General features: G+C 49.0%; 1 protein-coding gene across 1 annotated transcript in view; it reads right to left on the reverse strand.

The window, feature by feature from the left end:
• Window positions 1-1,120: 1,120 nt before the first annotated feature.
• Window positions 1,121-13,937, reverse strand: part of LOC110485332 (xylosyltransferase 1) — a 48,342-nt gene continuing 35,525 nt past the window's right edge. The window contains exons 8-12 of the mRNA XM_090197772.1: window positions 10,465-10,566; window positions 9,679-9,842; window positions 3,844-4,039; window positions 2,112-2,445; window positions 1,121-1,549 (exon numbers count right to left, since the gene is read on the reverse strand). Coding sequence (XP_090053898.1) covers window positions 1,227-1,549; window positions 2,112-2,445; window positions 3,844-4,039; window positions 9,679-9,842; window positions 10,465-10,566 — 1,119 coding nt within the window. The 3' untranslated portion in view covers window positions 1,121-1,226. The remainder of the gene's footprint in view (window positions 1,550-2,111; window positions 2,446-3,843; window positions 4,040-9,678; window positions 9,843-10,464; window positions 10,567-13,937) is intronic.

The raw sequence follows: 13,937 nt of genomic DNA on the forward strand, positions 1-13,937 counted from the left end.
CTTGAATAAATAGTTAACTTAGAATTGTACTCTGTCACATGTAAAGCACATGAAGGGTAGAGAGTTCTACAGGATAAACAGGGAGATGAATACCATCCCTGGCTACTGTACATGCCAATTATCTCTCCTTCCTCCACCGTGTCTTCACTTCCTGTCACTGGTTGAAAAGGAAATGACTGGTATCAGAAACATGGTGGAAACTCCCACTACGGCTCTCCCAATCCAATGCTTTTAGATTTGTGGGAAGTAGTGAACGAGTGTACACTTCAGGAGAAAGGAGATGTTATCGTGATGCACCCCCTTTGTGATCCAGCAGAGCTGAGGTCTGGTCTCTCTCTCACACGATAACCTGCAGAGATACAGACATGGCACTGAAGAAAACCCACACACGCTCGCTCGCACACACACACATTCACACACACACACACTCAGTCCAAATGAGTTCAGTAGGGGCTCAGAGGAGAATAAATGAGAATATGGAGGTATTTTCACTCCTCTCTCCTGGTCTTCCTCTCCTTTTAGTCCTCTCCTTCCTTTCAGAGAACGGTGTCGTGTCCCTCCATCTCCTTTCAGAGAACAGTGTCGTGTTCCTCCATCTCCTTTCAGAGAACGGTGTCGTGTTCCTCCATCTCCTTTCAGAGAACAGTGTCGTGTTCCTCCATCTCCTTTCAGAGAACGGTGTCGTGTTCCTCCATCTCCTTTCAGAGAACGGTGTCGTGTTCCTCCATCTCCTTTCAGAGAACGGTGTCGTGTTCCTCCATCTCCTTTCAGAGAACGGTGTCATGTTCCTCCATCTCCTTTCAGAGAACGGTGTCGTGTTCCTCCATCTCCTTTCAGAGAACGGTGTCGTGTTCCTCCATCCTCTTCTCCAGGCATGAGTATTTGTCCCAAATGGCACCCTACTCCCCTTAGGGCTTTGGTCTAAAGTAGTGCACTATATAGGGAAAAGGGTGCCACACAACAATCAATAAATAAATCAAATTCAACTAATCAGTCAGTTTAGCCTCCGAGACAGAAGGTGGCGCCACCTGATGCTGAAGAGGATGACTCTGCTCCTGATCTCATTTCTTCTTGGTTTCAGTCCACAGCCTTTTTCTTCTAACCTTCTTTCCTACCTGGCTCCTGAGTTACGCCATGGCAGACCATCTCACCACACACTAAAACGTTTCCCGTCAGCTCATCCTCCAAGCCATTGGTTGGCTGTAGCAGTAGCCGTGGCGACGGTGCTACCTAATCCGTCCGTTCCCTCTGGGGGGACCCAGATCAGACTTGGGGTCGGGACTGAGCGCGCTCCATCCCGTCTCCCGACACCGCTGCATAACGGGACAGGAGCTAGGACCCTGAGAACACACGTCCGCTGCGGACCACACCCCTGCCAGGAGATGGTCCACCCAGCTCTGGAGCTCCGCCCCTGTCAGTGATGCTTTAAACTCCGCCTCCTCCACCTGTCCCAGGTGCACTGGGAGGTTGAGGATGGGGTTGAGGCCGTGGAAACTCTGATCCATGTAGGAGTTACGGACCGGCCCGCTGTGGAGCTTCACTGTGTCTTCTAGAGAGAGAGGGAGGAGGGGTGGGGGGGGGGGAGGAAGGAGAGGAGGGGTGGGGGGGAGGAAGGAAGGAAGGAGAGGAGAGGAGAGGAGGGGTGGGGGGGGGAAGGAAGGAAGGAAGGAAGGAGAGGAGGGGAGGGGTAGGGGGGGGAAGGAAGGAAGGAAGGAGAGGAGGGGAGGGGTGGGGTGGGGGGGGAAGGAAGGAAGGAGAGGAGGGGAGGGGTGGGGGGGGAGGAAGGAAGGAGAGGAGGGGTGGGGGGGAGGAAGGAAGGAAGGAGAGGAGAGGAGAGGAGGGGTGGGGGGAAGGAAGGAAGGAGAGGAGGGGTGGGGGGGGAGGGGAGGGAGGGGCGAAAGGGAGATACCAATTATTTAAATTCCATATAGGTGTTACAGGATAGGCTGTGAATGTGTGTGTGTGTGGTTTGGTGTGTGTGTTTACCCTGGCGTATAGGTTGTGAATGTGTGTGGTTTGGTGTGTATTAGTGTGTTCCAGGTGATGTATATCGAGGTGTCCAGGTTCTAGTCCTCAGTCCAGTATGTGTGTGTGTGTGTGTGTGTGTTTACCCTGGCGTATAGGCTGCTGGCCGTGGTGCTCCAGAGGTGAAACCACAAAGCTGGTGGAGGCCAGCAGGTTCCAGTGATGCAACACACGCAGCGTCCACACGCCGGGTCGTAACGGCACGGTTAACGGGGGCCGGTAGTGTGTGTACTCTGTCCCGCCGTCCACCAGGATGTCGTACGTGGCGGCTATGACGTTGGTGGGGTCCACCCAGACCACGGTTACCGTGACGTTCTGTCCACGGCCCCAGCGTTGCATGGCAACCGGCTCCTCCGTGGGGCCCAGGAGGCTTCCGAAGTTCCTGAAGATTCTCTCTTTGGCGTCCCAGTCTGTACCCACCTGAGGGGAGGAGAGGGAGGACAGAGAAAGAGATAGAGAGAGATCAAGAAACAGAGGGTTGATTTGAATGAAAACAGAGATACTGTAGAGAGAGAGAGAGAATCGTGTGAAGGATTTCCAGCAGGATAACCAGGTGGAGTCTAAGTCCCCTGAATGGCAGCCTGTGCACTACTTGATTTTTTTTAACGACTTCCCTGTTAATTAACAAATGGTAATTAAATTAGTGTTCCAGCGACAGCGTGACAGGACACATCCAGTACCACATGTCATCCCCAGGGGGCAGCAGCAACCTGCAGCAACCTGACAATAAAGACACTTAACAAATAGTGACTCAGAGCCTGTTTCAGTGGGGACAGAACCACCATCTCTCTCTCTCTCAGGTACCAAAGCCTGTTTCAGCAAGGACAGAACCACCATCTCTCTCTCTCTCTCTCTCTCTCTCTCAGGTACCAAAGCCTGTTTCAGCAGGGACAGAACCACCATCTCTCTCTCTCTCTCTCTCTCTCTCTCTCTCTCTCTCTCAGGTACCAAAGCCTGTTTCAGCGGGACAGAACCACCATCTCTCTCTCTCTCAGGTACCAAAGCCTGTTTCAGCGGGGACAGAACCACCATCTCTCTCTCTCTCAGGTACCAAAGCCTGTTTCAGCGGGGACAGAACCACCATCTCTCTCTCTCAGGTACCAAAGCCTGTTTCAGCGGGGACAGAACCACCATCTCTCTCTCTCTCTCAGGTACCAAAGCCTGTTTCAGCAAGGACAGAACCACCATCTCTCTCTCTCTCTCTCTCTCTCTCTCTCTCTCTCTCTCTCTCTCTCTCAGGTACCAAAGCCTGTTTCAGCAAGGACAGAACCACCATCTCTCTCTCTCTCTCAGGTACCAAAGCCTGTTTCAGTGGGGACAGAACCACCATCTCTCTCTCTCTCTCTCTCTCAGGTACCAAAGCCTGTTTCAGCAAGGACAGAACCACCATCTCTCTCTCTCTCTCTCTCAGGTACCAAAGCCTGTTTCAGTGGGGACAGAACCACCATCTCTCTCTCTCTCTCTCTCAGGTACCAAAGCCTGTTTCAGCAAGGACAGAACCACCATCTCTCTCTCTCTCTCTCTCTCTCTCAGGTACCAAAGCCTGTTTCAGTGGGGACAGAACCACCATCTCTCTGACTCTCTCTCAGGTACCAAAGCCTGTTTCAGCAGGGACAGAACCACAATCTCTCTCTCTCTCTCTCTCTCAGGTACCAGAGCCTGTTTCAGCAGGGACAGAACCACCTCTCTCTCTCTCTCAGGTACCAAATCCTGTATCAGCAGGGACAGAACCACCATCTCTCTCTCTCTCCCAGGTACCAGGGATAGGTTACATTTAAAGTGTGTGTGTGTGTGTACGTGCGGGCGTGCATGTCTCACCTCTGCAAACTGTAGTCTGTTGAGTGTGTTGGTTGCCGGGGCCAGGGTGAAGTGGTTGCTATGGGAGACCCAAGTCTCTAGAGTCTCTAGCTGGCTGGTTGCTAGGTTACTAGCATGTTGACGAACCAGGTAGCCTTGGAACACGTCTGACAGGAAGTACAAATGGACAGACACCGGGTGGCCCCTGGGGATATACCTGGGAAACCCCAAATATACACAAACAGTACAATTACACACCCAAATATCCACAGACATCCACCCAAATATCCACAGATCTCCACCCAAATGTACACAGATCTTCACCCAAATGTACAGCCATCCACGGAAATGTCACTTCGCCCCCACCTACATGTACAAATTACCTCAACTAACCTGTGGGGTACACTGACTCAGTACTGGTACCCCCTGTATATAACCTCCACACTGACTCAGTACCGGTACCCCCTGTATATAGCCTCCACACTGACTCAGTACTGGTACCCCCTGTATATAACCTCCACACTGACTCAGTACTGGTACCCCCTGTATATAACCTCCACACTGACTCAGTACCGGTACCCCCTGTATATAGCCTCCACACTGACTCAGTACCGGTACCCCCTGTATATAGCATCCACACTGACTCAGTACCGGTACCCCCTGTATATAGCCTCCACACTGACTCAGTACTGGTACCCCCTGTATATAGCATCCACACTGACTCAGTACCGGTACCCCCTGTATATAGCCTCCACACTGACTCAGTACTGGTACCCCCTGTATATAGCCTCCACACTGACTCAGTACCAGTACCCCCTGTATATAGCATCCACACTGACTCAGTACCGGTACCCCCTGTATATAGCCTCCACACTCAGTACTGTTACCCCCTGTATATAGCCTCCACACTGACTCAGTACCAGTACCCCCTGTATATAGCCTCCACACTGACTCAGTACCGGTACCCCCTGTATATAGCCTCCACATTGACTCTGTACTGGTACCCCCTGTATATAGCCTCCACACTGACTCAGTACCAGTACCCCCTGTATATAGCCTCCACACTGGCTCTGTACTGGTACCCCCTGTATATAGCCTCCACACTGACTCAGTACCGGTACCCCCTGTATAGAACCTCCACACTGACTCAGTACCGGAGCCCCCTGTATATAGCCTCCACACTGACTCAGTACCGGTACCTCCTGGATATAGCCTCCACACTGACTCAGTACCGGTAGACCCTGTATATAGCCTCCACATTGACTCTGTACCGGTGCCCCCTGTATATAGCCTCCACACTGACTCAGTACCGGTACCCCCTGTATATAGCCTCCACACTGACTCAGTACCGGTACCCCCTGTATATAGCCTCCACACTGACTCAGTACCGGTACCCCCTGTATATAACCTCCACACTGACTCAGTACCGGTACCCCCTGTATATAGCCTCCACACTGACTCTGTACCGTAATACCCTGTATATAGCCTCCACACTGACTCAGTACCGGTACCCCCTGTATATAACCTCCACACTGACTCTGTACCGTATTACCCTGTATATAGCCTCCACACTGACTCGGTACCGGTGCCCCCTGTATATAGCCTCCACACTGACTCGGTACCGGTGCCCCCTGTATATAGCCTCCACACTGACTCAGTACCGCTACCCCCTGTATATAACCTCCACACTGACTCAGTACCGGTACCCCCTGTATATAGCCTCCACACTGACTCAGTACCGGTACCCCCTGTATATAACCTCCACATTGACTCTGTACTGGTACCCCCTGTATATAACCTCCACATTGACTCTGTACCGGTACCCCCTGTATATAGCCTCCACACTGACTCAGTACTGGTACCCCCTGTATATAGCCTCCACACTGACTCAGTACCGGTACCCCCTGTATATAGCCTCCACACTGACTCAGTACCGGTACCCCCTGTATATAACCTCCACACTGACTCAGTACCGGTACCCCCTGTATATAGCCTCCACACTGACTCAGTACCGGTACCCCCTGTATATAACCTCCACATTGACTCTGTACTGGTACCCCCTGTATATAGCCTCCACATTGACTCTGTACTGGTACCCCCTGTATATAACCTCCACATTGACTCTGTACCGGTACCCCCTGTATATAGCCTCCACACTGACTCAGTACCGGTACCCCCTGTATATAGCCTCCACACTGACTCAGTACCGGTACCCCCTGTATATAACCTCCACATTGACTCTGTACTGGTACCCCCTGTATATAGCCTCCACATTGACTCTGTACCGGTACCCCCTGTATATAACCTCCACATTGACTCTGTACCGGTACCCCCTGTATATAGCCTCCACATTGACTCTGTACCGGTACCCCCCTGTATATAGCCTCCACATTGACTCTGTACCGGTACCCCCTGTATATAGTCTCCACATTGACTCTGTACCAGAACCCCCTGTATATAGCCTCCACATTGACTCTGTACCGGTACCCCCTGTATATAGCCTCCACATTGACTCTGTACCGGTACCCCCTGTATATAACCTCCACACTGACTCTGTACCGGTACCCCCTGTATATAGCCTCCACACTGACTCAGTACCGGTACCCCCTGTATATAGCCTCCACATTGACTCTGTACCGGTACCCCCTGTATATAACCTCCACACTGACTCTGTACCGGTACCCCCTGTATATAACCTCCACACTGACTCTGTACCGGTACCCCCTGTATATAGCCTCCACACTGACTCTGTACCGGTACCCCCTGTATATAGCCTCCACACTGACTCTGTACCGGTACCCCCTGTATATAGTCTCCACATTGACTCAGTACCGGTACCCCCTGTATATAACCTCCACATTGACTCTGTACTGGTACCCCCTGTATATAGCCTCCACATTGACTCTGTACCGGTACCCCCTGTATATAACCTCCACACTGACTCTGTACCGGTACCCCCTGTATATAGCCTCCACACTGACTCAGTACCGATACCCCCTGTATATAGCCTCCACACTGACTCAGTACCGGTACCCCCTGTATATAACCTCCACATTGACTCAGTACCGGTACCCCCTGTATATAACCTCCACATTGACTCAGTACCGGTACCCCCTGTATATAACCTCCACATTGACTCAGTACCGGTACCCCTGTATATAACCTCCACATTGACTCAGTACCGGTACCCCTGTATATAACCTCCACACTGACTCAGTACCGGTACCCCCTTCGTTGAACTGCACTGTTGGTTAAGGGCTTGTCAGTAAAGCATTTCACTGTGAGGTCTACACTGTTGGTTAAGGGCTTGTCAGTAAGCATTTCACTGTGAGGTCTACACTGTTGGTTAAGGGCTTGTCAGTAAAGCATTTCACTGTAAGGTCTACACTGTTGGTTAAGGGCTTGTCAGTAAAGCATTTCACTGTGAGGTCTACACTGTTGGTTAAGGGCTTGTCAGTCAGCATTTCACTGTGAGGTCTACACTGTTGGTTAAGGGCTTGTCAGTCAGCATTTCACAGTAAGGTCTACACTGTTGGTTAAGGGCTTGTAAGTCAACATTTCACAGTAAGGTCTACACTGTTGGTTAAGGGCTTGTAAGTCAACATTTCACAGTAAGGTCTACACTGTTGGTTAAGGGCTTGTCAGTAAAGCATTTCACTGTGAGGTCTACACTGTTGGTTAAGGGCTTGTCAGTAAAGCATTTCACTGTGAGGTCTACACTGTTGGTTAAGGGCTTGTCAGTCAGCATTTCACTGTGAGGTCTACACTGTTGGTTAAGGGCTTGTCAGTAAAGCATTTCACTGTAAGGTCTACACTGTTGGTTAAGGGCTTGTCAGTCAGCATTTCACTGTAAGGTCTACACTGTTGGTTAAGGGCTTGTCAGTAAGCATTTCACAGTAAAGTCTACACTTGTTGTATTCGGCGCGTGTGGCAAATAAAGTTTGATTTGATTAGAAATGTCCACAGACACAGTCATACCCACTCGATGGTACTCAAACACACGTCAGAACAAACTGGGCTTCAGTCACAGGAGCTGGTAAGGAACAGAGAGATCACTCTACTCTCAACCCCCCCCACACACACATATTGGCCCCCCACTTCTGATACACACCCAACCAGCAACAAGTGTCTCCTTGTGCTTGTGTACACACTCCACCCATAACCTGCACACACACACACACACACACACACACCGTCCTCTCCCCCCCCTGACTTACATGGCTGGAAAAAGCCAGTCTGAGAGACTGAGGCCTGTTTGTCTAAATGTAACAAGTTATTCTCCATATTTGATTTGGAACTCTTGCAACATACCCACGCACGCACGCACGCACACACACACACACACACACACACACACACCTATGCAGACAGACAGACAGACAGACAGACAGACAGACAGACAGACAGACAGACAGACAGACAGACAGACAGACAGACAGACACAGACACAGACACAGACACAGACACAGACACAGACACAGACACAGACACAGACACAGACACAGACACAGACACAGACACAGACACAGACACAGACAGACACAGACAGACAGACAGACAGACAGACAGACAGACAGACAGACAGACAGACAGACAGACAGACAGACAGACAGACAGACAGACAGACAGACAGACAGACAGACAGACAGACAGGCAGACAGACTCTGCTAGTTAAAACCTAGCTCCTAGCCTGGTAATGATGAGATCTGGTCTCTGCTAGATTAAACCTAGCCTAGTAATGATGAGATCTGGTCTCCTCCGCTAGTTAAAACCTAGCTCCTAGCCTGGTAATGGTGAGATCTGGTCTCTGCTAGATAAAACCTAGCTCCTAGCCTGGTAATGATGAGATCTGGTCTCCTCCGCTAGATAAAACCTAGCTCCTAGCCTGGTAATGATGAGATCTGGTCTCTGCTAGATAAAACCTAGCTCCTAGCCTGGTAAAGGTGAGATCTGGTTTCCTCTGCTAGATAAAACCTAGCTCCTAGCCTGGTAATGATGAGATCTGGTCTCCTCCGCTAGATAAAACCTAGCTCCTAGCCTGGTAATGATGAGATCTGGTCTCTGCTAGTTAAAACCTAGCTCCTAGCCTGGTAATGATGAGATCTGGTCTCCTCCGCTAGATAAAACCTAGTTCCTAGCCTGGTAATGGTGAGATCTGGTCTCCTCCGCTAGATAAAACCTAGCTCCTAGCCTGGTAATGGTGAGATCTGGTCTCCTCCGCTAGATAAAACCTAGCTCCTAGCCTGGTAATGATGAGATCTGGTCTCTGCTAGATAAAACCTAGCTCCTAGCCTGGTAATGATGAGATCTGGTCTCCTCCGCTAGATAAAACCTAGCTCCTAGCCTGGTAATGATGAGATCTGGCCTCCTCCGCTAGATAAAACCTAGCTCCTAGCCTGGTAATGATGAGATCTGGTCTCTGCTAGATAAAACCTAGCTCCTAGCCTGGTAATGGTGAGATCTGGTCTCTGCTAGATAAAACCTAGCTCCTAGCCTGGTAATGGTGAGATCTGGTCTCCTCCGCTAGATAAAACCTAGTTCCTAGCCTGGTAATGGTGAGATCTGGTCTCCTCCGCTAGATAAAACCTAGCTCCTAGCCTGGTAATGGTGAGATCTGGTCTCCTCCGCTAGATAAAACTTAGCTCCTAGCCTGGTAATGATGAGATCTGGTCTCTGCTAGATAAAACCTAGCTCCTAGCCTGGTAATGGTGAGATCTGGTCTCTGCTAGTTATTCACTGACGTACACACACAGGCCCACACACACACACACACACACACACACACACACACACACACACACACACACACACACACACACACACACACACACACACCTCCACACCTTCCGTACTGACCTGCAGCTGTTGTTGTCAGGGTGGCCCTGCAGTGACGTGGCGGCCCGTGATAGGCCCATGCGTGTGAAGGCGTGGTAGTGAGTGAGCTGGCTGTCTGATAGGCTGGCAACGCTGTCCGTCTCATCGTACACATTCTCCCAGTACGACTGGAGCCCTGGGGTCTCCTGGAGGAGAGGAATCAGTGTTATAGTAGAACCCTGGGGTCTCCTGGAGGAGCAGTGTATTAGTAGAACCCTGGGGACTCCTGAGGAGAGGAATCAGTTTTATAGTAGAACCCTGGGGTCTCCTGGAGGAGCAGTGTTATAGTAGAACCCTGGGGACTCCTGGAAGAGCAGTGTTATAGTAGAACCCGGGGGACTCCTGGAGGAGAGGAATCAGTGTTATAGTAGAACCCTGGGGACTCCTGGAGGAGAGGAATCAGTGTTATAGTAGAACCCTGGGGTCTCCTGGAGGAGAGGAATCAGTGTTATAGTAGAACCCTAGGGTCTCCTGGAGGTGAGGGATCAGTGTTATAGTAGAACCCTGGGGTCTCCTGGAGGAGAGGGATCAGTGTTATAGTAGAACCCTGGGGTCTCCTGGAGGAGAGGGATCAGTGTGTGTGTACTCTGTGTGTGTGTGTGTTGTGTTTGTGTACTCTGAGTGTGTGTACATTGTGTGTATGTGTACGGTGTGTGTATGTACTGTGTGTACGTTGTGTGTCTGTGTGTGTATGTTGTGTGTGTGTGTGTGTATGTTGTGTGTGTGTGTGTGTGTGTATGTTGTGTGTACTCTGTGTGTTCCACCCACCTGTGGATAAGGGCCAAACAGGAAGCTGTCCAGTTGGGTAACAATCTCCTGGTTCACGCTAGCCTCAAATTTACGGGCGAAAAACGTAGGCCTGGACGTTTGCTGTGGGGGAAGGAGGGAGGGAGGGAGGGAGGGAGAGAGAGAGAGAGAGAGAGAGGGAGGGAGGGAGAGGGAGAGAATGAAAGAGATAGAAGGGGACAGAGGGATGGTAGAGTGAAAGGGGAGAGAGGATGGAGGAGGAAGAGAGTATATGTTTATCTATGTGTATGTGGTACTGTCTGATGTAGGGGGTACAGATGGTCACGGGTTGATGATGTCACAATGTCATAACTAGGGCGTATCTGCCATAGATACATACAGTTGAAGTCGGAAGTTTACATACACCTTAGCCAAATATATTTAAACTCAGTTTTTCACAATTCCTGACATTTAATCCTAGTAAAAATTCCCTGTCTGAGGTCAGTTAGGATCACCACTTTATGTTAAGAATGTGAAATGTCAGAATAATAGTAGAGAGAATTATTTATTTCAGCTTTTATTTATTTAATCACATTCCCAGTGGGTCAGAAGTTTACATACACTCAATTAGTATTTGGTAGCATTGCCTTTAAATTGTTTAACTTGGGTCAAACATTTCGGGTAGCCTTCCACAAGCTTCCCATAATAAGTTGGGTGAATTTTGTCCCATTCCTCCTGACAGAGCTGGTGTAACTGAGTCAGGTTTGTAGGCCTCCTTGCTCGCACACACTTTTTCAGTTCTGCCCACAAATTTTCTATAGGATTTAGGTCAGGGCTTTGTGATGGCCACTCCAATACCTTGACTTTGTTGTCCTTAAGCCATTTTGCAACAACTTTGGAAGTATGCTTGGGTATGCTGCCACCCTCGTGCTTCATGGTTGGGATGGTGTTCTTCGGCTTGCAATCCTCCCCCTTTTTCCTCCAAACATAACAATGGTCATTATGGCTAAACAGTTCTATTTTTGTTTCATCAGACCAGAGGACATTTCTCCAAAAAGTGTGATATTTGTCCCCATGTGCAGTTGCAAACCGTATAGTCTGACTTTTTTATGGCGGTTTTGGAGCAGTGGCTTCTTGCTGAGCGGCCTTTCAGGTTATGTCGATATAGGACTCATTTTACTGTGTATATATATACTTTTGTACCTGTTTCCTCCGGCATCATCACAAGGTTGTTTGCTGTCAAATCAAATCAAATCAATTTTATTTGGCACGTACACATGGTTAGCAGATGTTAATGCGAGTGTAGCGAAATGCTTATGCTTCTAGTTCCGACAATGCAGTAATAACCAACGAAGGTTATTTGCTGTTGTCCTGGAATTGATTTACTTTTCGCACCAAAGTACGTTCATCTCTAGGAGACAGAACGCGTCTCCTTCCTGAGTAGTATGACGGCTGCGTGTTGCCTGTTAATAAGTGGTGTTTATACTTGCGTACTATTGTTTGTACAGATGAACCTGGTACCTTCAGGCGTTTGGAAATTACTCCCAAGGATGAACCAGACGTGTGGAGGTCTGGAAAAAAAAATTCTGAGGTTTTGGCTGATTTCTTTTGATTTTCCCATGATGTCAAGCAAAGAGGCACGGAGTTTGAAGGTAGGCCTTGAAATACATCCACAGGTACACCTCCAATTGACTCAAATTATGTCAATTAGCCTATCAGAAGCTTCTAAAGCCATGACATCATTTTCTGGAATTTTCCAAGCTGTTTAAAGGCACAGTCAACTTAGTGCATGTAAACTTCTGACGCACTGGAATTGTGATACAGTGAATTATAAGTGAAATATCAGAAGCTAAATGCCTTGCTCAAGGGTTACATCGACAGATTGATCACTTCGTCGGCTCAAGAATTTGAACCAGCAGTTACTGGCCCAACGACCTTAACCGCTAGGCTACCAGCTACCCACAATGCTTCCTTCCTCCATCAATACTTCCTCCATCAATACTTCCTTCAGTCAGGATGGAAGCTTCCTCCATCAATACTTCCTCCATCAATGCTTCCTTCAGTCAGGATGGAAGCTTCCTCCATCAATACTTCCTCCATCAATGCTTCCTTCAGTCAGGATGGAAGCTTCCTCCATCAATACTTCCTTCAGTCAGGATGGAAGCTTCCTCCATCAATACTTCCTCCATCAATACTTCCTTCAGTCAGGATGGGAGCTTCCTCCATCAATACTTCCTCCATCAATACTTCCTTCAGTCAGGATGGAAGCTTCCTCTATCTATACTTCCTTCAGTCAGGATGGGAGCTTCCTCCATCAATACTTCCTCCATCAATACTTCCTTCAGTCAAGATGGGAGCTTCCTCCATCAATACTTCCTCCATCAATACTTCCTTCAGTCAGGATGGAAGCTTCCTCCATCAATACTTCCTTCAGTCAAGATGGGAGCTTCCTCCATCAATACTTCCTCCATCAATACTTCCTTCAGTCAGGATGGAAGCTTCCTCCATCAATACTTCCTTCAGTCAAGATGGGAGCTTCCTCCATCAATACTTCCTCCATCAATACTTCCTTCAGTCAGGATGGAAGCTTCCTCCATCAATACTTCCTCCATCAATACTTCCTCCATCAATACTTCCTTCAGTCAAGATGGGAGCTTCCTCCATCAATACTTCCTTCAGTCAGCATGGGAGCTTCCTCCATCAATACTTCCTTCAGTCAGCATGGAAGCTTCCTCCATCAATACTTCCTCCATCAATACTTCCTCCATCAATACTTCCTTCAGTCAAGATGGGAGCTTCCTCCATCAATACTTCCTTCAGTCAGCATGGGAGCTTCCTCCATCAATACTTCCTTCAGTCAGCATGGAAGCTTCCTCCATCAATACTTCCTTCAGTCATGATGGATTTAAGTTTTTAGCTGCCAAGTATGGCCTACATGTAATTATAATAAAAATAAACCACTAGTAAAAACCAGTTTACCTAAACCTGGCTAGCACTGTGAATCTCACTAATAACTCACTGTAGGGCTGATGTGGAGGATGCGGGTGGAAGGACCACAACAAACCTTCTTTCCATAATGTTCATTATACACAAACATACACGTCTGAGGACTGACTAGCTCCAGAACAAGCTGGGTTCTATTCCGGGGCCAAGCATCACATCAAATGAAACCAAAATGTAAATTACATAGAACATCATTGTGGTGCTGACTGGTGATTGGCCCACACTACTGCCAATCACGCTGCCAATCACTGTAGGCAGAACATAAAATCAACAGAATACAGGATCAACTACCACACTGGAGACAGATTCTCTCTCTCTCGCTCTATGTGCCCGTGAACCTGTGGCACAGTCTGGCGTGGGGGGGGTACTCAGCTGGGGGAGGTTCAGAGTTAAAGACGACCTCACTGTCCAGGAAACTCAATCGAATGAAAACCCTCAGAACCCCTGTGTGTGTGTGTGTGTGTGTGTGTGCTTCCCTTCGGTCAGGGCTACATAAGACCTCTCTCTACAGT

The sequence above is a fragment of the Oncorhynchus mykiss genome, chromosome 13 (genome assembly GCF_057628025.1).
Source record: "Oncorhynchus mykiss isolate SJ-2025 chromosome 13, ASM5762802v1, whole genome shotgun sequence".
NCBI classification, from domain to species: Eukaryota; Metazoa; Chordata; class Actinopteri; order Salmoniformes; family Salmonidae; genus Oncorhynchus; species Oncorhynchus mykiss.